Source organism: Manis javanica, chromosome 10 (genome assembly GCF_040802235.1).
Source record: "Manis javanica isolate MJ-LG chromosome 10, MJ_LKY, whole genome shotgun sequence".
In the NCBI taxonomy this organism is placed as follows: domain Eukaryota; kingdom Metazoa; phylum Chordata; class Mammalia; order Pholidota; family Manidae; genus Manis; species Manis javanica.
Window position 1 is genome coordinate 86,819,292 of NC_133165.1, and position 25,375 is coordinate 86,844,666.

Here is a 25,375-nt window from a genome sequence, read left to right on the forward strand (position 1 = left end):
TTTCCTTTGCCCTTATACTCCCGAGATGACTGAAATCATTTGGTACTCCTTTCTCCACCTCACTTATTTCACTGAACATAAGTCCCTCAAGCTCCATCCATGTTGTTGCAAATGGTAGGATTTGTTTTCTTCTTATAGCTGAATTATATTCCATTGTGCATATGTATCAAATCTTTTTTATCCATTCGTCTACTTATGGACACTTTGTTTCCATTTCTTGGCTGTTTTGAATAGTGCTGCGATAAATATAGGGGTGCATCTGTCTTTTTTCGAACTGGGCATCTGTATTCTTAGGGTAAATTCCTTGGTGTGGAATTACTGGGTCAAATGGTATTTCTATTTTGAGTTTTTTGAGGAACCTCCATATTGCTTTTCACAATGGTTGAACGAATTTACATTCCCAGCGACAGGGTAAGAGGGTTCCGATTTCTGTACAACCTCACATACATTTGTTGTTTGTGTTTTGTATGGCGGCGAGCCTTCCTGGTGTGAGGTGATATCTCATTGTGGTCTTAATTGGCATTTCTCTGATGATAAGCGATATGATACATGATTTCATGTGTCTATTGGCCATCTGTATTTCTTCTTTGGAGAACTGTCTGTTTATCTCCCATGCCCATTTTTTAATTGGAATATTTGCTTTTTGTTTGTTGAGCTGTGTTAGCTCATTATATATTTTGGATGTCGACCTTTAATCAGATCTGTCATTTATGAATATATTCTCCCATACTGTAGGATGTCCTTTTCTTCTGTTGATGGTGTTCTTTACTGTACAGAAGCTTTTAAGCTTGATATAGTCCCTTTTGTTCATTTTTGCTTTTGTTTCCCTTTCCTTGGGAGATACGTTCATGAAGAAGTCACTCATGTTTATGTCCAACAGATTTTTGCCTGTCTTTGTCTAAGAGTTTTCTGGTTTCATGGTTTACATTCAGGTGTTTGATCCATTTCAAATTTACTTTTATGTATTGGGTTAGACAGTGATCCAGGTCTCCTCCTTTTTTGCAGCCATCACCTCGGCCTTTCCACCTATGACCCTGACCACCAGCAGCGGGACCAGTCGCTCAGTGTTCGGCAGTACTACTTTATCGCCCATCACGTCTGGGGTGTCAGCAGGCCCTCCTGGCAGTGGGGGTTTTGTGATCAGCATGGCAGCCCCCCACAGGAGCTCCACCACTGGGTCATTCGTATTTGAGTCATGACGGAGTGGGAGAACTGGTCTCAAGAACCCTTTCTGGGGAGCCTTGAATCCGAACTCCCTGGGTGCAGCTGGCCAGAGCATACCCTCTCCCTTCCACGTGGCCAGCACAACTCAGAACACGTCTGGAATTGCAGGTGAGATTTGGAATGATCTCGGTGTGCAGTGCCAGGCACTGTCTTAAGTGCTGACACAGTCTCTGCTTTTGGAGCTGTATCCTGTGTTAAAGATTTAGATGTTATCACAGAAGGTATCCATAAATAGCACCAGGTAGCAGTGTAACTCATGACTGCAGGAGCTATTTAGGTAGACAGCAGCAGCCTTTTAGAGACAGTAGATAACTGAGGCCATGGCTGCAGTTTCAGATTTGGAAGCAGGGGCTGCGGCTGTGATGAGAACCTTGTAGGCACAGGAGCAAAGGCCCAAAGGCAGAGATGAGTTTATGTTGTCATGAGCAGATAAGAGCCAGGTGTGGCTACAGGTTTAAAAAGGAAAGTGAGAGAAAATGACATTAAGAGACAGGCAGAAGGGAAGATCATTCATGGCTTTTTAAAATGGTTTTTTTTTGTTATCAATTTACAATTACCTTAAGAACATTATGTTTATTTGGCTTCCCCCTTCACCAAGTACCCCACACAAACTCCATCAGAGTCACTGTCCATCAGCGTAGTAACATGCGGTAGAATCACTACTTATCTTCTGTGTGTAGCCCAGCCCTCCCCGTGCCCCCCACATTATACATGCTAAGCATAATGCCCCTTTTTTCCCTGCCCTTATCCCTCCATTCCCATCCATCCTTCTCAGTCCCTTAGTCTTTGTAACTGTTAGTCCATTCTTGGATTCTGTGATTCTGCTGCTGTTTTGTTCCTTCAGTTTTTCCTTTGTTCTTATACTTCAGAGATGAGTGAAATCATTTGGAACTTGTATTTCTCCACCTGGTTTATTTCACTGAGCACAATACCCTGTAGTTCCATCCATGTTGTTGTAAATGGTAGGACTTTTTTTCTTATTATGGCTGAATAATATTCCAGTGTGCATATATATCACATCTTTTTTATCCATTCATCTACTGATGGACACTTAGGTTGTTTCAATTTCTTGGCTGTTTTAAATAGTACTGTGATAAACATAGGGGTGCATCTGTCTCTTTCAAAATATAGGGGTGCTGTCTTCTTAGAGTAAATTCCTAGGAGTGGAATTCCTTGTTCAAATGGTATTTCTATTTTGAGCTTTTTGAGGAACCTCCATGTTGCTTTTCACAATGATTGAACGAATTTACATTCCCACCAACAGTGTAGTAAGGTTCCCCTTTCAGCACAACCTCATCAACATTTGTTGTTGTTTGTCTTTTGGATGCGGGCAATCCTTCCTGGTGTGAGGTGATATCTCATTGTGGTTTTAATTTGCATTTGTCTGATGACAAGCGATGTGGCGCATCTCTTCATTTGTCTATTGGCCATCGGATTTTCTTCTTTGGAGAACTGTGTGTTTAGCTCCCATGCCCATTTTTTAATTGGATTTGCTTTTTGTTTGTTGAGCTGTGTTAGCTCATTATATATTTTGGATGTCAACTCTTTATCAGATCTGTCATTTATGAATATATTCTCCCATACTGTAGGATGTCCTTTTCTTATGTTGTTGGTGTTCTTTACTGTACAGAAGCTTTTAAGCTTGGTATAGTCCCATTTGTTCATTTTTGCTTTTGTTTCCCTTTCCTTGGGAGATACATTCATGAAGAAGTCACTCATGTTTATGTCCAAGAGATTTTTGCCTGTTTTATGGTTTCATGACTTACATTCAGGTCTCTTATCCATTTCAAATTTACCTTTTAATATGGGATTAGACAGTGATCCATGTTTCCTCTTTTTTTGCAGCCATCACCTCGGCCTTTGCAGCTATGACCCTGACCACCAGCAGCGGGACCAGCACAACAGGGTTTGGCAGCACCATCTCAGTGCCCTTCATGTCTAGGGTGTTAGCAGGTCCCACTGGCAGTGTGGGCTCTAGGATGAGCATGGCTCACCCCCACAGCAGCTCCACCACTGGGACATTCAGCTTGGTTCAGGACAGAGTGGGAGAACTGGTCTCAAGAACCCTTTGTGGGGAGGGTTGAATCCGAACTCCCTGGGTGCAGCTGGCCAGAGCACACCCTTTGGCTTCCACGTGGCCAGCATGCCTCAGAACACGTCTGTGTTTGCACATCAGATTTGGAATGGGCTCGGTGCCGGAGTCCAGCTCCAGCTGATGTGTGGGTCATGAAGGAAAGGACAGCGTCAGCGAGTGAGATCAGTGAGGAGACGAAACACCCAATTAAAGTTGTAACATCTGACATCAAGCAGCAGGATCTTTATTTTTGTATCTTTTTATGGTTTACATAATGTTGAACATTTTTTAAAATTATGAATAATACAATCCTTTTTCTGTCAGTTTACATAATTTCAGCTTATTACCCTTAATTAAATATCATTATTTATTCTTATAGTAGCCATTTAACATTTAATTTTTAAGTTTCCCCTAGTCTATTGTGATTAGTAACTCATGTAAGCTACATGCTAGGTTCTAAACAGAAAATGGCGTAAGACAGCATGTGGGTTAAGTGTGTCGGCTATGATTTTTACTTTAAGCGTGTAAGATTATATAGACTTTAAGATATGTGTCTAAGGTATGTGTCTAAGGCTATGTAAAGTTTAAGTAGGTTATATAAAATGCAAGCGATATGTCTTTTGGTTATTAAGTGTAGCTATATTATTAATTAAATCCTATCCTACACATGTGGGTTGAGACTTACATCCAAAATCTAGGGATGGTACTCCTATCACCCATTCCTTAACATTCATATGAATACAATAAAAACACCTTATTCTTTTATAATATTCATTCCACAATTTCAGATGTTTACACCTTTCCTCCTGCATCTACAGGCACGAGGGCCTTGCGGTCCTCTCTACCCTTTATATAATAACACTAAATCTGCACTTACTACCTTACTATTAATATAGTAATATTTTATAAATTTATCATAAACTTTTATATATGGGATATTTGTAAATATAAATTTTATTTTGCTCATAAATTCTTTCTATGAGGGGGTTATCAGAGGTGTCTTCTAATATTATAAGCAACATAAGGGGGTCCCTGGGCAGTGGGGACTATTAATCTTTATTACTTTGCTGTTTCATATAAGTTTCTTGGGAGAATGGATTTTTCCATGGCCTAGGTTCCCATAACTCCTTCTCTGCCAATATTCTAAAGAAATCCCGGTTAGTCATGTTTGAATTGTTACAAAGGGGAGGACAAACTGCATCTAGTTTTAAGAGAGGCCCGGGCTGTTCTGCCTCACTTATTTGCGGCAGTCTGCCTGGAACAGTTGGTCCCATAACACTGCTTTCATTTCTGGAATTGCTGCTTTGGTCAATATTTTGGGTTATGTTATTTACTAAGGATGAATAAATCTTAAGTACATAAGATTTCCCATATATGAACCCAATCACCAACATCATAACTGCAAAAATAAGTGCGGGAATCAGCAGGGGCCAGCTATGAGGTTTCCTGTTTTCAGGATTCCTCATGCCTTGACCTTGTCAAACAGCATGAGCAGCATGGCCTGCACCATCTCCCCCTTTTTTATTTTTTGCAGCTAATTGAAGCATCTTCAATTTCAAATGGGTTATTCATATTCTTTTGCTCAGCAGTTGGATGAAGACTGGGAAAAGGAGTAGAAGGGAGAGTATAATTAATGCTGACATTCTGAAATGTATAAAAAAGGGAAACCAAGCAGTATGGGTAGTATACAGTCGCAGGGTAGCCAGGAAAGAATTAGCAACTTTAGGAGCTGTGGCTGAGGATACATGAGTTTCACTAGTAGCTCTTATCTTTTTGTGTAAATTGGCCATATTTAAAGAAGTATTAGAATTATCACAAATGCCTAATAAATGATTTTTCACACTGTCCCAAGAAGTTTCGGTGGAATTTTATAAGTAGGGAGTCATGCAAATTTATTATACTGACTGTAACATGTGGTGATAAAGTGGGTTTTTAAATTTTGGACTTGATTTTCTACATACAGCAGGGTTTTTTCTAAAACAGTAATTCATGCCTCAATTTTTAAATTAGTCTGCTCTTGTAAATATAAAGCTACTGAAACATTTTTGCTTAAAGTGTCTATGTAGTTGGGTGTGTGGATTTCTTGTACTAAAGCTGTAGTGGATAATGCAAATGAGCTGATGAGTGTAATTAATGCAGTGATTCCTAATATTAAGGCAGCTACAAACTGCTTTGGGTGGCTTAAAGCATGATTAATAAACTGAAGAACTTGTATTTCTGGATCATTATACTAGGGCTCTTTTAAAACTACAGGAAGAATAACATAAGAAGGCTGATGTACAAGCATAAAAACATTAGGACCGTAAATAGGGTCTCTTTAAGGGCATTAACTTTAGACTTTAATTTTTGATCAAACTTTTGAGTGGCTAAAGCCAATGATACATTTTTAGACAACTAATCAGTAAGCGGCAGTGTGGGTCTCTTGTACTAGGGCTACAGCTGAAAAAGAAAGGAAAGTTGCTAAGGTAATGAGTGCAGCAATACCAAGAATGAAAGTTGCCACAAAACGCTTTCCCAAAGTAAGAGAGTGCTGGTACCATGAAGTGCTTGTAGCCCATAATCATTAAACTACATAGAGTTTAAAGCAACAGAAATTATGAAATATGGGGGATGGTGCACAATAAAAATGACTTTTGCATTAGGTTTTACAAAAATACGAGTACAATTATTACAATTTATAATGAATTTATAATTTTGCTAATATTTATAGATATATAATTTTGAAATAGCGAAAAGGCATATAAAGTTAACCAACAGGCTTGAAATTGATAAACAGCTTTTTTTGTGGGTCTATGCAGTGTTGCTGGTCTGACAGAAGTTACAACTCGCCATAATTCAGACTGTAGGAAAGATTTTTCATTTAGAGATATAGTTAATGTGGGTGGGACCTAAGCATAGCAATAAACAGAGTTTTACGAGTAATAGGCAAACCCTGAAGGCGATCTACAGCTTCAGCTTTCTCAGTCAGGTTCTTTATTTGGTCTCAGGTCAGAGGGTCACTTCCTGGAGTTGATCTTGCTAATCGCCGCTGCTGCTGCGGGGGGGAAAACTTGGTCGCGACTGGCGAGCTTTTCAGGAATCTTGCAGAGCGAGGTTCTATAAATGCTGTGCTAAAGTTCTTCAAGGTTTTTCTTGGGCGGGGACTTTCACTTCCGTCTCAGGAAGTTGTGTGGGGGAGGAGGTGGTGGTTGAGACTTGTCTGATGAGTTTGTCTGGTACCCACACGGGTGTATCTGGGTCCTGTTTAAAAATACAAGCATATCCTTTCCCACAGGTTATTAAAATATCAGGCTCTTTCTATTGCCCTGTAAACAGGTGTTTTTATTTTGCTAAAGGTTTGGAATTAATTGAAGACAAAAAGCCACAAAATCATTTTCTTTAGTTTACTTAATCTTATGTAACCAATACCTGTTCTGCTAAAATCTATTTCTTTACTAATTTAGAAATAATTAGTGACTATAAATGACAGCAAACTTATAAATGACGATGTTTAAAGATTTGATAAGAGCTTACTATAGGACAGTTGACATAAGAAAATTTGGATACTTTTGTAACATAAAACATTTAGTTATAAGGTTTAGCATTATCTTCTTTGACAGTGTTTTCCAGGTAAATATATATTAGATAAATAAGCCAAATTAGCCAAATATTTTTTCAATAAGAAAAAAAATTCCTCTGACATGTTCCAGGGGCCCTCTGGAAAATATCAGAGTTAACTAGAGGTAAAAGCACTTTCTTAAAATCTGATTTTGGTAAGCTGTCAGAAAAATTTTAAGGCACTTGCCTAAACAGCCTAAATAAAATTATGTTACTATGAAACAATACTTATCTATTTAACTAGAATGGCAAGAAAAGATTTTAAAGGCAAATACAAAAGGCTACACAGTTGTTAAAATTTAGCTTTTAGTTCTTTTAATAATCAAATCTTATTTTAAGTACTTAGATAATTTATTGAAATTTTAAGCATGAGAAACTACTTTGATAAAACAATTAAAAAACTTTTTGCAATTTTTTAACATTAAAGCAGACTAATAATTAAAACAAACTTTGTCCTTATAGCTAAGAACAAAATTTTAATTTTGCTGTGTACCTGATATCAAGACTCATTTGCTTTAATTTTATATAGTATGACCATATTAATTTTTCCACAAAATTTCTATTGCTGTTTGTAGGTATACACACTGTAACACACAATTATTAAGATGTTTACCTGCTACACTTAGTTTACTTATTCTTAACAACGATGCTAGATTACTCACAAAACTTCTACCAAAACAATAGACAAGGTTAAGCCTCTCTTTAAGCATTTTTTCTTGAAAGATTTAACAGATAAATTAGCTTCAATGACCTTAGGCAGCTGATGACCATAAGGACATGTCTGTTTCAGATTAACTTAAATTAGCATTAATGCTTAATATCTTTTATTAGAATTTTCTGAAAGTTTTAGAATGCCCAACTTTTACAAGCACTTGTCTTTAAATCAATTGTTATTAATACCACCTGTAGATTAAAAAAATACATTTTTTATTTACACACTCAGACATATAAACATACAGATTGAGACACAATGAGTACAGTTAGCAACACTTCACAAAAGAACATATACACAGACAAACTGACACAAAGACTTGAGTTACTAATATTTAATTGCCTTCTTTCTTTTTAGTTTGCTCGATTATAGATATTTTGGCACCTGGAGGCTTTTTAACTCGTTGAGCAGCACCTGTTCTAAAAGGATTATATTGGGCTGCATTTTCTCCTAAATTTCCTTCTTTTATGGAGTTAATCTTTCATCATAAAGGGGAGCAGAGGCCAGCATCACTTGAAGTTTTGCTACAGTGAGGAGCGCTGTTACCCATCTACCGGATAAGGCCTCAACTAATGTCAAAGTGTAAGGTGTTAAGAGACAATGGCTTTTGCAGGCAACCTTTAATTTTTTAAAATAATTTATATGGGATGGGCTCCCAGGAGATGCTTTTATTGTTAAATTCTCCTCCAAAAATAATTAGGTAACACACAAATTCTATGTTCCCTTCTTGTTCTGCTTGCTTTAAGGCAGCCCTTACTCCGGTAGGAGTCGTTTGATCAAATCTGGGAGGAGGAGGCTGGAACGGTGGTGGTCTCTGAGTTTTGCTAATAGGAGTAGACTCAGAAGGTCTTACAAAGGGATTCTTGGAGGAAGGGTTTTTCTTTAAAGTAGGGGGAATTAATTTAGGTGGATAATTCTCATTATTATATTTGGCAGCTTCCTCCTCCAAATCTGCCTGATCTGTGGGTCAGGAATGTTATCATCTGGAGGAGCTGATGCCAGCATGACTTTAGGTGGTGTTTGTTTCTCCTTTTTGGTAACTAAAGGAGTAGCCTTATCAGTTTCCCCAAGGGGATCTTCCTTTTTGTCTCTTACTTCATTAGTGCCATATCCTTTCCTATTACCTTTTGTTTTCTGCCTGTTGCCTTCCTCTTGAGACCTAGAGTTGGATGGCTTTTATGGGAGGGTCTCTACCTGCTGTTTAGGTTTTAAAACCTCTTTGATTAAATTCCACATTGCAAAGGCATCTGTAGGGACCTTCTCAGGTCCATGGCTGGCATAATATTCCCTTTTCTCTTCTCCAACCTTCTGCCAGGTTGTGAGACTCACTGTGCCTTGGTCAGGAAACCAAGGACAACATTCCTGGACAAAATGTAAGAATTTTGCTAATTGTCTATTGGTGACTTTTATACTTCTACCTACAAGCATATGCATTAAAACTTCGATAAAGAGTCCTCTTTCTTTAGACTCAGTATGGCCCATGGCTTCTCAAAGTTCTGACATATCTGCCCTTTCTCACCCTGCCTTCCTTCACAGAGGGGTCTCGAGCACCCTGAGCAGAATCCTATCTGTCCCTGCAAATGCCATAGTATAAAGAGCTTACCTTTGTGCCCCACCATGGGCACCACTTGCCGGAGTCCAGCTCCAGCCGAGGTGTGGGTCACAAAGGAAAGGACAGCGTGGGCAAGTGAGATGAATGAGGAGATGAAACACCCAATTCAAGTTGTAACATCTCCTGACGTCAAGCGGCAGGATCTTTATTTTAATATCTTTTTAAGGTTTACATAATGTTAAACATTTTTTAATCATGAATAATACAATCCTTTTTCTGTCAGTTTACATAATTTCAGCTTATTACCCTTAAGTAAATATCATTATTTCTTCTAATAGTAGCCATTTAACATTTAATTTTTTTTTTTTTTTTTAAATTCCCCATTTGTATTTTATTTTCTTTCTTTTTTTTTTTTTTTTGAGAGGGCATCTCTCATATTTATTGATCAAATGGTTGTTAACAACAATAAAATTCAGTATAGGGGGGTCAATGCTCAATGTACAATCATTAATCCATCTCAAGCCTAATTCTCGTCAGTCTCCAATCTTCTGAAGCATAACGAACAAGTTCTTACATGGTGAACGAATTCTTACAGAGTGAATAAATTCTTACATGGTGAACAGTACAAGGGCATTCATCACAGAAACTTTCGGTTTTGATCATGCAATATGACCTATAAACCATCAGGTCAAATATGAATATTCATTTGATTTTTGTACTTGATTTATATGTTGATCCCACATTTCTCCTATTATTATTATTATTTTTATTTTTAATAAAATGCTGAAGTGGTAGGTAGATGCAAGATAAAGGTAGAAAACATAGTTTAGTGCTGTAAGAAGGCAAATGTAGATGATCAGATGATCAGGTGTGTGCCTATGGACTAAGTATTAATCCAGGCTAGACAAGGGCAGCAAGACATCCACGGATGCAGAAGATTTCTCTCAAAGCAGGGGGGGTGAGGTTCTGAGCCTCACCTCTGTTGATCCCCAAATTCTCACCTGATGGCCCCCCTGCGACTGTGCCTGTCTTAGGTTGTTCCTCCCTTGAGGAATCTTACCCGTCTCTGGCTAACCAGTCATCTTCCGGGGCCATACAGGGAAATGTAAAGTTGGTAAGTGAGAGAGAAGCCATATTGTTTGCAAAGGTTAGCTTTTTACTTCTTTGCAGATTTATGCCCTGTGGCTTCTATGCCCAGCACTTGTCTCGAGGTATCTTTACCACCTGGAGGAATTATGATACTCGGTAAATTCGATATGAGGCACGAATTCTATTTAAGGTTTGTAATTAGGAAGGAAGAAGAAAAGCTATAGATGTAGCATATGAAGGAAACTTGGGAGGATTGATTATTTCTTTGACATATCTTCTTGTATAGTACCTTAAGTATGTATAGGTTTTAAACTACTAACTAATTTGCACACACATATTAACATAATAGGAATACGGTGACATAAACAAAGCAAATCTATAATTACCAGCCATCTCCAGTGAAGCCAAGAAAACCATTTAGGCACCCTAGGAATTTGTGAAAATTTATCTATGATATGATGGATATTGTCCAACTGTACTTGAACCATCAGACAAATTAAAGCAGCCCATTTCTGGGATCTGTTCACATCCCATATGTTCTTTTAACCATAGATAGTCTATAGTCATGAGATTTTGGGGTGCTACAACTTGCACCCCTCCCAACTCCTGGTTGAGTTCCAACAGTACAGATCCAGTCAAATTCGTTGTCTCACTGTATGCACATGCCAGCCTAGACATCTCCCTCCTCCTTCTTATGGCAAGTCCAGGAGACGGTGGGCTGGATGCAGCCACAACCGCAGCATCGTCCGGATCCCTGTGGAGGCTTTTTGATGATCATCCCCCGGAACGAGTCCTCCAGAGAGTGCTGATGCCGGAAGCTCCTCCTCATATCGTATCTTAGTTCATTTGCTGGGTATCCAAGCTAGGCCTTGATCTTCTGCGTAGAAACAAACAGACCCTTTGCCCACACTTTGACATGCCCTCTATACCACTGTGCAGAACTCATTGGAGGTCAGCACACAGTAACTGCTTTTTTTTTTTTTTTTTTTAATTAAGAGAAAGGAATATTATCAGAAAAGAGTACCTCCATAGCTGATCATCTGACACCCTTTAAGTGATCAACATTAAGGATATTTAAAGCATGCGTTGATCTTTGATTTACCAATAGTTTTATCCTGTTAAGGAGTAATCCCCCTTTTCTTTCTTTCTTTCTTTTTTTTTAAAATTTTTAATCTACACTTACCTGAAGAATACTATGTTTACTATGCTCTCCCCTATATCAGGTCCCCCCTAACAACCACATTACGGTTACTGTCCATCAGCTTAGCAAAATGTGGTAGAGTCACTACTTGTCCTCTCTGTGTTGTGCAGCCCACCCTCCCCTTTCTCCCTCCCCCCATGCATGCTAATCTTAATACCCCCCTTCTTCTTCCCCCCCCTTATCCCTCCCTGCCCACCCATCCTCCCCAGTTCCTTTCCCTTTGGTACCTGTTAGTCCATTTTTGGGTTCTGTAATTCTGCTGCTGTTTTGTTCCTTCAGTTTTTCCTTTGTTCCTATACTCCTCAGATGAGTGAAATCATTTGGTATTTCTCTTTCTCTGCTTGGCTTATTTCACTGAGCATAATACTCTCCAGCTCCATCCATGTTGCTGCAAATGGTTGGATTTTTCCACTTCTTATGGCTGAGTAGTATTCCATTGTGTATATGTACCACATCTTCTTTATCCATTCATCTACCGATGGACATTTAGGTTGCTTCCAATTCTTGGCTATTGTAAATAGTGCTGCGATAAACATAGGAGTGCATCTGTCTTTCTCAAACTTGATTGCTGCGTTCTTAGGGTAAATTCCTAGGAGTGGAATTCCTGGGTCAAATGGTAGGTCTGTTTTGAGCATTTTGATGCACCTCCATACTGCTTTCCACAATGGTTGAACTAATTTACATTCCCACCAGCAGTGTAGGAGGGTTCCCCTTTCTCCACAGCCTCGCCAACATTTGTTGTTGTTTGTCTTTTGGATGGCAGCTATCCTTACTGGTGTGAGGTGATACCTCATTGTAGTTTAAATTTGCATTTCTCTGATAATTAGCGATGTGGAGCATCTTTTCATGTGTCTCTTGGCCATCTGTATTTCTTTTTTGGAGAACTGTCTGTTCAGTTCCTCTGCCCATTTTTTAATTGGGTTATTTGTTTTTTGTTTGTTGAGGCGTGTGAGCTCTTTATATATTCTGGACGTCAAGCCTTTATCAGATCTGTCATTTTCAAATATATTCTCCCATACTGTAGGGTTCCTTTTTGTTCTATTGATGGTGTCTTTCGCTGTACAGAAGCTTTTCAGCTTAATGTAGTCCCACTTGCTCATTTTTGCTGTTGTTTTCCTTGCCCGGGGAGATATGTTCAAGAAGAGATCACTCATGTTTATGTCTAAGAGGTTTTTGCCTATGTTTTTTTCCAAGAGTTTAATGGTTTCGTGACTTACATTCAGGTCTTTGATCCATTTTGAGTTTACCTTTGTATATGGGGTTAGACAATGGTCCAGTTTCATTCTCCTACATGTAGCTGTCCAGTTTTGCCAGCACCATCTGTTGAAGAGACTGTCATTTTGCCATTGTATGTCCATGGCTCCTTTATCAAATATTAATTGACCATATATGTTTGGGTTAATTTCTGGGGTCTCTAATCTGTTCCACTGGTCTGTGGCTCTGTTCTTGTGCCAGTACCAAATTGTCTTGATTACTATGGCTTTGTAGTAGAGCTTGAAGTTGGGGAGTGCGATCCCCCCTACTTTATTCTTCTTTTTCAGGATTGCTTTGGCTATTCGGGGTCTTTGGTGTTTCCATATGAATTTTTGAATTATTTGTTCCAATTCATTGAAGAATGTTGCTGGTAATTTGAGAGGGATTGCATCAAATTTGTATATTGCTTTCGGCAGGATGGCCATTTTGACGATATTAATTCTTCCTAGCCATGAGCATGGGATGAGTTTCCATTTATTAGTGTCCCCTTTAATTTCTCTTAAGAGTGACTTGTAGTTTTCAGAGTATAAGTCTTTCACTTCCTTGGTTAGGTTTATTCCTAGGTATTTTATTCTTTTTGATGCAATGGTGAATGGAATTGTTTTCCTGATTTCTCTTTCTATTGATTCGTTGTTAGTGTATAGGAAAGCTACAGATTTCTGTGTGTTGATTTTGTATCCTGCAACTTTGCTGTATTCCGATATCAGTTCTAGTAGTTTTCGAGTGGAGTCTTTAGGGTTTTTTATGTACAGTATCATATCATCTGCAAATAGTGACAGTTTAACTTCTTCTTTACCAATCTGGATTCCTTGTATTTCTTTGTTTTGTCTGATTGCCGTGGCTAGGACCTCCAGTACTATGTTAAATAACAGTGGGGAGAGTGGGCATCCCTGTCTGGTTCCCGATCTCAGAGGAAAAGCTTTCAGCTTCTCGCTGTTCAGTATAATGCTGGCTTTGGGTTTATCATATATGGCCTTTATTATGTTGAGGTACTTGCCCTCTATTCCCATTTTGCTGAGAGTTTTTATCATGAATGGATGTTGAATTTTGTCAAATGCTTTTTCAGCATCTATGGAGATGATCATGTGGTTTTTGTCTTTCTTTTTGTTGATGTGGTGGATGATGTTGATGGATTTTCGAATGTTGTACCATCCTTGCATCCCTGGGATGAACCCCACTTGGTCATGGTGTATGATCCTTTTGATATACTGTTGAATTCTGTTTGCTAATATTTTATTGAGTATTTTTGCATCTACATTCATCAGGGATATTGGTCTGTAATTTTCTTTTTTGGTGGGGTCTTTTCCTGGTTTTGGTATTAGGGTGATGTTGGCTTCATAGAATGAGTTTGGGAGTATTCCCTCTTCTTCTATTTTGTGGAACACTTTAAGGAGAATGGGTATTATGTCTTCTCTGTGTGTCTGATAAAATTCCGAGGTAAATCCGTCCGGCCCCGGGGTTTTGTTCTTGGGTAGTTTTTTAATTACTGTTTCAATTTCTTTGCTTGTAATTGGTTTGTTTAACTTTTGTGTTTCTTCCTTGGTCAGTCTTGGGAGGTTGTATTTTTCTAGGAAGTTGTCCATTTCTTCTAGGTTTTCCAGCTTGTTGGCATATAGGTTTTCATAGTAGTCTTTAATAATTCTTTGTATTTCTGTGGAGTCTGTCGTGATTTTTCCATTCTCATTTCTGATTATGTTGATTTGTGTTGACTCTCTTTTTCTCTTAATAAGTTGGGCTAGAGGCTTATCTATTTTGTTTATTTTCTCAAAGAACCAGCTCTTGGTTTCGTTGATTTTTGCTATTGTTTTATTCTTCTCAATTTTGTTTATTTCTTCTCTGATCTTTATTATGTCCCTCCTTCTGCTGACTTTAGGCCTCATTTGTTCTTCTTTTTCCAGTTTTAATAATTGTGATGTTAGACTATTCATTTGGGATTGTTCTTCCTTCTTCAAGTGTGCCTGGATTGCTATATACTTTCCTCTTAAGACGGCTTTCGCTGCATCCCACAGAAGTTGGGGCTTAGTGTTGTTGTTGTCATTTGTTTCTATATATTCCTTGATCTCTATTTTGATTTGTTCATTGATCCATTGATTATTTAGTAGTATGTTGTTAAGCCTCCATGTGTTTGTGAGCCTTTTTGTTTTCTTTGTAGAATTTATTTCTACTTTCATACCTTTGTGGTCTGAAAAATTGGTTGGTAGAATTTCAATATTGTGGAATTTACTGAGGCTCTTTTTGTGAGCTAGTATGTGGTCTATTCTGGAGAATGTTCCATGTGCACTTGAGAAGAATGTATATCCTGTTGCTTTTGGATGTAAAGTTCTATAGATGTCTATTAGGTCCATCTGTTCTAGTGTGTTGTTCAGTGCCTGTGTGTCTTTACTTATTTTCTGCCCGGTGGATCTATCCTTTGGGGTGAGTGGTGTGTTGAAGTCTCCTACAATGAATGCATTGCAGTCTATTTCCCTCTTTAGTTCTGTTAGTATTTGCTTCACATATGCTGGTGCTCCTGTATTGGGTGCATATATATTTAGAATGGTTATATCCTCTTGTTGGACTAAGCCCTTTATCATTATGTAGTGGCCTTCTTTATCTCTTGTTACTTTCTTTGTTTTGAAGTCTATTTTGTCTGATATTAGTACTGCAACCCCTGCTTTCTTCTCACTGTTGTTTGCCTGAAATATGTTTTTCCATCCCTTGACTTTTAGTCTATGCTTATCTTTGGGTTTAAGGTGAGTTTCTTGTAAGCAGCATATAGATGGGTCTTGCTTTTTTATCCATTCTATTACTCTATGTCTTTTGATTGGTGCATTAAGTCCATTTACATTTAGGGTGACTCTTGAGAGATATGTACTTATTGCCATTGCAGGCTTTAGATTCGTGGTTACCAAAGGTTCAAGGTTAGCTTCTTTAGTATCTTACTGCCTAACTTAGCTCGCTTATTGAGCTGTTATATACACTGTCTGGAGAGTCTTTTCTTCTCTCCCTTCTTATTCCTCCTCCTCCATTCTTCATATGTTGTGTGTTTTGTTCTGTGCTCTTTTTAGGGGTGCTCCCATCTAGAGCAGTCCCTGTAGGATGCCCTGTAGAGGTGGTTTGTGGGAAGCAAATTCCCTCAGCTTTTGCTTATCTGGGAATTGTTTGATCCCACCATCATATTTAAATGATAGTCGTGCTGGATACAGTATCCTTGGTTCAAGGCCCTTCTGTTTCATTGCATTAAGTATATCATGGCATTCTCTTCTGGCCTGTAGGGTTTCTGTTGAGAAGTCTGATGTTAGCCTGATTGGTTTTCCTTTATAGGTGACCTTTTTCTCTCTAGCTGCCTTTAAAACTCTTTCCTTGTCCTTGATCCTTGCCATTTTAATTATTATGTGTCTTGGTGTTGTCCTCCTTGGATCCTTTCTGTTGGGGGTTCTGTATAATTCCATGGTCTGTTCGATTATTTTCTCCCCCAGTTTGGGGAAGTTTTCAGCAATTATTTCTTCAAAGACACTTTCTATCCCTTTTCCTCTTTCTTCCTCTTCTGGTATCCCTATAATACGAATGTTTTTCCTTTTGTATTGGTCACATATTTCTCTTAGTGTTGTTTCATTCCTGGAGATCCTTTTATCTCTCTCTATGTCAGCTTCTATACGTTCCTGTTCTCTGGCTTCTATTCCTTCAATGGCCTCTTGCATCTTATCCATTCTGCTTATAAATCCTTCCAGGGATTGTTTCACTTCTGTGATCTCTTTCCTGACATCTGTGATCTCCTTCCGGACTTCATCCCACTGCTCTTGCATTTTTCTCTGCATCTCATCCCATTGCTCTTGCATTTTTTTCTGCATCTCTGTCAGCATGTTCATGATTTTTATTTTGAATTCTTTTTCAGGAGGACTAGTTAGGTCTGTCTCCTTCTCAGGTGTTGTCTCTGTTATCTTTGTCTGCCTGTAGTTTTGCCTTTTCATGGTGATAGAGATAGTTTGCAGAGCTGGTATGGGTGACCGCTGGAAGAGCTTCCCTTCTTGTTGGTTTGTGGCCTTCTCCTGGGAGAATAGCGACCTCTAGTGGCTTGTGCTGGGCAGCTGTGCACAGACAGGGCTTCTGCTTCCTGCCCAGTTGCTTTGGGGTTTATCTCCGCTGTTGCTGTGGGCTTGGCCTGGCTGGGTCTGTTCCTCCAAAATGGTGGAGCCCCGTTGGAGTGGGAGCAGCCAGGAGACTATTTATCTCCGTAAGGGGCCTCTGTGCTCCCTGCTGCCCAGGGGGTTAGAGTGCCCAGAGATCCCCAGATTCCCTGCTTCTGGTCTAAGTGACCTGTCCTGCCCCTTTAAGATTTCCAAAAAGCACTCTCCAAACCAAAACAACAGCAGCAACAATGAGAGAGGGAACAGAAAGAAAGAGAAAAAAAAAAGGAAAAAAAAGGAAAAAACAAGCGATTTTTTTTTTTTTTTTTTGTCCTCAGGTGCCGGTCCCAGGCACCCGCTCACTGGTCCTGCTGCCCTGTCTCCCTAGCACCAGGGTCCCTGTCCTTTCAAGGCTTCCAAAAAGCACCCACCCACCGGTCCCGCAGGGAAGGAACGCTCAATATTCTTTGTCCTCAGGCACTGGTCCCACGCACCCGCTCACCAGTCCCGCCGCCCTGCCTCCCTAGCACCGGGGTCCCTGTCCCTTCAAGGCTTCCAAAAAGCACTCGCAGAAAAGAGAAAAAAAAAAGGGGAAAAACGCGCGATTTCCTCTGTCCTCAAGTGCCGGTCTCAGGCACCCGCCCACCGGTCCCGCAGGGAAAAACGGGGGATATTCTTTGTCCTCAGGCGCCGGTCCCAGCCACCCGCTCACCAGTCCCGCCACCGTGCCTCCCTAGCACTGGGGTCCCCGTCCCTTCAAGGCTTCCAAAAAGCGCTCGCCAAAAAGAGAAAAGAAAAAAAAAAAGGGGAAAAACACGCGACCTCCTCCGTCCTCAGGCACCGGTCTCAGGCACCCGCCCCCAGGTCTCGCAGGGAGAAACGCGGGATATTCTTTGTCCTCCGGCGCCATTCCCAGGCACCTCCTCACCGGTCCCGCCACCCTGCCTCCCCAGCAATGGGGGCCCGTCCCTCTAAGGCTTCCAAAAAGCGCTCGCCAAAAAAAAAAACAAAAAACCGCTCCGGTTTCTTTCCACCCGCCGGGAGCCGGGGGGAGGGGCGCTCGGGTCCCGCCGGGCTGGGGCTTGTATCTTACCCCCTTCACAAGGCGCTGGGTTCTTGCAGGTGTGGATGTGGTCTGGATGTTGTCCTGTGTCCTGTGGTCTCTATTTTAGGAAGATTTTTCTTTGTTATATTTTCATAGCTCTATGTGTTTTTGGGAGGAGATTTCCACTGCTCTACTCACGCCGCCATCTTGGCTCCGCCCCCTTAACATTTAATTTTTAAGTTTCCCCTAGTCTATTGTGATTAGTAATTCATGATAGCTACGTGCTAGGTGCTAAACAGAAAATGGCGTAAGACAGCGTGTGGGTTAAGCGTGTGGGCTATGATTTTTACTAAGTGTATAAGATTATATAGACTTTTAGATATGTGTCTAAGGCTTTATAAAGTTTAAGCAGGTTATATAAAATGCAAGCTATATGTGTTTTGGTTATTAAGTGTAACTATATTATTAATTAAATCCTATCCTACACATGTGGGTTGAGACTGACATCTAAAATCTAGGGACGGTACTCCTATCACCCATTCCTTAACATTCCTATGATAATAATGTAAAGTTATGCTCTTTATAGTCTGCACCAGCAGTTCTCAAAGTGGCCTGCGAACCCTGGGGAACTCCACGACTCTTTCAAGGGACACACTGGGGTCAAAATTATTCTCACCAAATGCTATGGTGTTACCCTCCCTTTTCACTCTGACTCTCTCAAGACTAGGAGTGGAGTTTACTAATGGGTGTGACAGTTCAACAAATTAGATGCAGAAGCAGGTAAGAATCCAGCTGTCTTCGATTAAGGCAGGCACTGAAGAGATTCCCAAGTATGGAAGGATGCCACTCTTCTTACTAAATTGGTTTTGGTACACAACGCTATTTTTCAATAAAAATGCCTTCATATTTATTTTTAACTGAATTTATAAATATTTTTTAAATGTCTCAGTTTTAATTTCCCATACAGTAAATACCATTTATATATATAGCTGACAGAAAGAAAAGCTCCTTGGGTCAGCTTGAGAACCATAGGAGCAGAAATTAAATTTTAATACAGAATTTATTCTGAGTCATATATACATGTACATTATTTTAAATAAGATACTGGCTTGGGGTTGGAGAGAGAGGGAAATGATCCAATTAGCTCAGGTAACTGAGTTTTTGTATCACCAGAGGTAGTAAAATCATGGTAGGGAGGGTGGAGCAGCTGATTGCGAGGCAAAAGCAAAATTAAATTGACTATCCCCAAAGCCAATCAAGGGATAGAGAAAAAGTATAGAATCTGATACCTAATATATAAAGTTGAAGGAGGAGAAATAGAAAAGAACCTTTAGATTGTATTTGTAACAGCATACTAAGTGAGTTAAGTTAGACTCTTAGATAGTAAGGAAAGTAACCTGGAATCTTTGGTAACCACGAATCTAAAGCCTGAAATGGCAATAAGTATATACCTATCGATAATCACCCGAAATGTAAATGGAATGAATGCACCAATCAAAAGACATAGAGTTACTGAATGGATAAAAAAAACAAGACCCATCTATATGCTGCTTACAAGAGACTCACCCCAAACCCAAAGACATGCACAGACTAAAAGTCAAGGGATGGAAAAAGGTATTTCATGCAAACAATAGGGAGAAAAAAGCAGGAGTTGCAGTACTAGTATCAGACAAAATAGACTTCAAAACAAAGAAAGTAATAAGAGATAAAGATGGACATTACATAATGATAAAGGGCTCAGTCCAACAAGAGGATATAACCATTATAAATATATATGCACCCAACACAGGAGCACCAGCATATGTGAAACAAATACTAACAGAACTAAAGGAGGAAACAGACTGCAATGCATTCATTTTAGGAGACTTCAACACACCATTCACTCCAAAGGACAGATCCACCAGACAGAAAATAAGTAAGGACACAGAGGCACTGAACAACACACTAGAACAGATGGACCTAATAGACATCTATAGAACTCTACACCCAAAACCAACAGGATACGCATTCTTCTCAAGTGCACATGGAACACTCTTCAGAATAGACCACATACTAGGCCACAAAAAGAGCCTCAGTAAATTCAAAAAGATTGAAATCCTACCAACCAACTTTCCAGACCACAAAGGTATAAAACTAGAAATAAATTCTACCAAGAAAGCAAAAAGGCTCACAAACACATGGAGGCTTTAACAACACGCTTCTAAATAGTCAATGGATCAATGACCAAATTAAAATGGAGATCCAGCAATATATGGAAATAAATGACAACGACAACAACACAAGGCCCCAACTTCTGTGGGACGCAGTGAAAGCAGTCTTAAGAGGAAAGTATATGGCAATCCAGGCATATTTAATGAAGGAAGAACAAACCCAAATGAATAGTCTAACATCACAGTTATCAAAAATTGGAAAAAGAAGAACAAATGAGGCCTAAAGTCAGCAGAAGGAGGGACATAATAAAGATCAGAGAAGAAATAAATAAAATTGAGAAGAATAAAACAATAGAAAAAATTAATGAAACCAAGAGCTGGTTCTTTGAGAAAATAAACAAAATAGACAAGCCTCTAGCCAGACTTATTAAGAGAAAAAGAGAGTCAACGCACATCAACAGAATTAGAAATGAGAAAGGAAAAATCACGACAGACCCCACAGAAATACAAAGAACTATTAGAGACTACTATGAAAACCTATACGCTAAAAAGCTGGAAAACATAGGAGAAATGGACAACCTCTTAGAAAAATACAACCTTCCCAGACAGACCCAGAAAGAAACAGAAAATCTAAACAGACCAATTACCAACAACGAAATTGAATCGGTAATCAAAAAACTACCCAAGAACAAAACCCCCAGGCCAGATGGATTTAACTCGGAATTTTATCAGACATACAGAGAAGATATAATACCCAAATTCATTCTATGAAGCCAACATCACCATAATACCAAAACCAGGCAAAGACCTCACCAAAAAGGAAAATTACAGACCAATGTCCCTGATGAACGTAGATGCAAAAATACTCAATAAAATATTAGCAAACCGAATTAAAAAATATATCAAGAGGATCAAACACTACGTCCAAGTGGGATTCATCCCAGGGATGCAAGGATGGTACAACATTCGAAAATCCATCAACATCATCTACCACATCAACAAAAAGAAAGACAAAAACCACATGATCATCTCCATAGACAATGAAAAAGCATTCAACAAAATTCAACATCCAATCGTAATAAAAACTCTCAGCAAAATGGGTATAGAGGGCAAGTACCTCAACATAATAAAGGCAATATACGATAAATCCACAGCCAACATCATACTTAACAGCGAGAAGCTGAAAGCTTTTCCTCTGAGATCGGGGACAAGACAGGGATGCCCACTCTCCCCACTGTTATTTAACATAGTACTGGAGGTCCTAGCCACGGAAGTTAGACAAAACAAAGAAATACAAGGAATCCAGATTGGTAAAGAAGAAGTTAAACTGTCACTATTTGCAGATGACACGATATTGTACATAAAAAATCCTAAAGACTCCACTCCAAAACTACTAGAACTGATATCAGAATACAACAAAGTTGCAGGATACAAAATTAACACACAGAAATCTGTGGCTTTCCTATACACTAACAATGAACCAATAGAAAGAGAAATCAGGAAAACAATTCCATTCACAATTGCATCAAAAAGAATAAAATACCTAGGAATAAACCTAACCAAAGAAGTGAAAGACCTATACCCTGAAAACGATAAGACACTCTTAAGAGAAGTTAAAGAGGACGCTAACAAATGGAAAATCATCCCATGCTCTTGGCTAGGAAGAATTAATATCATCAAAATGGCCATCCTGCCCAAAGCAATATACAGATTTGATGCAATCCCTATCAAATTACCAACAACATTCTTCAACGAACAGGAACAAATAGTTCAAAAATTCATATGGATACACCAAAGACCCAGAATAGCCAAAGCAATCCTGAGAAAGAAGAATAAAGTGGCGGGGATCTCACTCCCCAACTTCAAGCTCTACTACAAAGCCACAGTAATCAAGACAATTTGGTACTGGCACAAGAACAGAGCCACAGACCAGTGGAACAGAATAGAGACTCAAGACATTAACCCAAACATATATGGCCAATTAATATTTGATGAAGGAGCCATGGACATACAATGGGGAAATGACAGTCTCTTCAACAGATAGTGCTGGCAGAACTGGACAGCTACATGTAAAAGAATGAAACTGGATCACTGTCTAACCCCATACACAAAAGTAAATTCAAAATGTATGAAAGACCTGAATGTAAGTCATGAAACCATAAAACTCTTAGAAAAAAAATAGGCAAAAATCTCTTGGATGTGAACATTAGCGACTTCTTCATGAATATATCTCCCCGGGCAAGGAAAACAAAAGCAAAAATGAACAAGTGGGACTATATCAAGCTGAAAAGCTTCTGTACAGCAAAGGACACCATCAATAGAACAAAAAGTTACCCTACAGTATGGGAGAATATTTCCTAAATGACAGATCCGATAAAGGGTTGACATCCAAAATATATAAAGAGCTCAGGCTCCTCAACAAACAAAAAGCAAATAATCCAATTAAAAAGTGGGCAGAGGAGCTGAACAGACACTTCTCCAAAGAAGAAATTCAGATGGCCAATAGACACATGAAAAGATGCACCACATCGCTAGTTATCAGAGAAATGCAAATTAAAACCACAATGAGATATCACCTCACACCAGTAAGGATCGCCACCATCCAAAAGACAAACAACAACAAATGTTGGCGAGGTTGCAGAGAAAGGGGAACCCTCCTACACTGCTGGTGGGAATGTAAATTAGTTCAACCATTGTGGAAAGCAATATGGAGGTTCCTCAAAATGCTCAAAATAGACTTACCATTTGACCCAGGAATTCCACTTCTAGGAATTTACCCTAAGGATGCAGCACCCCAGGTTGAAAAAGACAGATGCACCCCTATGTTTATCGCAGCACTATTTACAATAGCCAAGAAATGGAAGCAACCTAAGTGTCCATCAGTAGATGAATGGATAAAGAAGATGTGGTACATATACACAATGGAATATTATTCAGCCGTAAGAAGAAAACAAATCCTACCATTTGCATCAACATAGATGGAGCTAGGGGGTATTATGCTCAGTGAAATAAGCCAAGCAGAGAAAAACAAATACCAAATGATTTCACTCATCTGTGGAGTATAAGAGCAAAAGAAAAACTGAAGGAACAAAACAGCAGCAGTATCACAGAACCCAAGAATGGACTAACAGTTACCAAAGGGAAAAAGACGGGAGAATGGGAGTGTAGGGAGGGATAAGGGCAGGGAAGAAGAAAGGGGGTATTATGATTAGCATGTATAATGTGGGGGGTGGGGGAAAGGGGAGGGCTTTGCAACAGAGAGAAGACAAGTAGTGATTCTACAACATCTTACTATGCTGATGGACAGTGACTGTAATGGGGTTTGTGGGGGGGACTTGGGGTAGGGGAGAGCCTAGTAAACATAATGTTCTTCAAAAAAATAATAATCTCATTTATCACTGAATTGGCACATCTTATTATTATTTGAGCATGTAATAGTGATTTCATATCAGTGGTGTCACTTCTCTGCCAGAGGTCCCTTGAGTTAAAATCAAATTGGCTGTTGTACATGTGGCCTCTGCCATGTCCTGGCACAGCCTGCTGCCAGCAGGGATGTGCCTGTGGGTGAGATGAACATTTTGGAGACAGTGGAATGTAACAAAGCACCTCAGCCTCTCTAGAAAGAGCAATGTTATCCTGCACTTTTCTCTTATTTCTGTTGAAGTATCTTTTCTTTTTATGAGAAAATATAAACATGGTTTGCATGCATTAAAAAAAAAGAAAACTCCTATGCTGGAAAGGACATTAGCTAAATAAAATATTTAGGTTCTTAGCTTTATTCATTTGGAACAGACATCAAGGCTAGATTATTAGCTGTTACTTAGCTGTTAGCTATGTGACTTGAGGAATATCAACTTCTCTTGAGTCTTGATTTTCTTGTATGTAAAGTAAGAATTATGATTCCCATCACATAGGGTTATTGTAATGAATGTAAGTAATACAAGCTTTGGTTTCATATATTAGGAATTAACAGCGAGAATAATAATGAGCCTATGATATTGGTACTTTATATTATACTCTCTAAAATATTTGGTCAAAGAAAAAGTTAATATATTCTTTTGCAGTCTGGTAGAAGTGGAAAGACAATTCCAGAATTAGAAAAAACCACTGGTTTAATGAAAAAAGTAGTTGAAAAAGTCGAAAGGGAAAATGAACAATTGAAAAAAGCATCAGGAATAATGACCAGTGAAAAAATGGCTAATATTGTGCTGGAAAATGAAAAGTTGAAGGTAATATTTAAAATATGATCATGGGGTAGAATGTTTTACCACTGTAATTTGTATTAGTTTTTTAGGAAAATTTTAAATGTACTGCATAAAATTGTTTTAATGGATGCAATAGATAGTTTACACTACAGAGAAACAACTTCACTGGAGACAAGGCTAAGAGTAATTAGAGTAACTCCACTTGGTGATAGTATTTGAAGATCAATGGTTCTCCCTCTGGCAACATAACATAATGACGTGTGTCTTTTTTAAAAAATGCAGATGCCTACACACCCACTTCTGAGATTGATTAGATTCTTTTGGGATATTGTGATTTTTTTTTAAGTCATCACTTTATTCTAATGTGTAGCCAAGGTGGGGAATGTTTACTTCAGATGACTGGTATTAAAGGGAAGGCTTTAATTCTATCAAATATGGGCTCTAAAACTATTTGGAAATAAGTTTAGTGAGTTTACAAGGTCATCTTTTATTTCATTTCGATAATGTATAGTTTTTACTACTAGGCTGAAGTGGAACAAGTCAAAGCTCTCCTGGGACGTCAGCTGAGCGTGCACCGTCAGTCCACAAACAAAGGCAAAGAGAAAATTGTTGCTGAAAACAAAAGGCTTCGTAAAGAACTTAACAAAGTATGACTTTCATTGCTAATTATTACTTTTTATTTTAACTAACGCATCTTATAAAAACTGAATGAAAAGTGATGAGAGTGTCTATTCAAAGTAGATAGTAAAAGAGATTTAGAAAGTTTGTGATTCTCCTTGCCACTTTCACGAGGAACCTTGAAAACAAAAAATTAATGAATTGAGAGCCAGTAAATGTAGAGGCTACACGGTTGGGATTCAAATCCTAGCTCTGTTACTTGTCAGCTGTGGGAACTAGGGTCAGCTGCTAGCCCCTCTCCATCCCCCCATGTCCTCATCTGTAACATCGGGAAGTGAGGTAATATTGGTGCACATGACTTAGAGCAATGTTTGATGTACAGAAAGGAGTATGTGAAACTGTTTTATTAAACAGTAAGATTCCTTTCTATTTAACTGGCAAAAATATATTCCTTGCCCCAGACAATGGGTAGTGGGTAGAGGTATTTATATGGATGATGCAGTGAATAAATTGAAATTAATATTTTTAAACTAGTTACTATACAATAG

At 38.9% G+C, this 25,375-nt stretch overlaps 2 protein-coding genes across 2 annotated transcripts in view; one reads left to right on the top strand and one right to left on the bottom strand.

Annotated features, from left to right (window-relative positions):
- LOC118967302 (uncharacterized) overlaps positions 1-3,699 on the top strand; it is a 29,409-nt gene extending 25,710 nt beyond the window's left edge. Inside the window, exons 15-16 of the mRNA XM_073214302.1 lie at positions 1,006-1,332; positions 3,070-3,699. The gene's annotated coding sequence lies outside the window, so the exon portion shown is untranslated. The remainder of the gene's footprint in view (positions 1-1,005; positions 1,333-3,069) is intronic.
- Positions 3,700-3,716: 17 nt separating this feature from the next.
- The window catches only part of LOC140843613 (RNA ligase 1-like), a 107,642-nt gene continuing 85,983 nt past the window's right edge, over positions 3,717-25,375 (bottom strand). Inside the window, exon 6 of the mRNA XM_073213527.1 lies at positions 3,717-6,538. Within this exon, the coding sequence (XP_073069628.1) occupies positions 6,456-6,538 (83 nt within the window). The 3' untranslated portion in view covers positions 3,717-6,455. The remainder of the gene's footprint in view (positions 6,539-25,375) is intronic.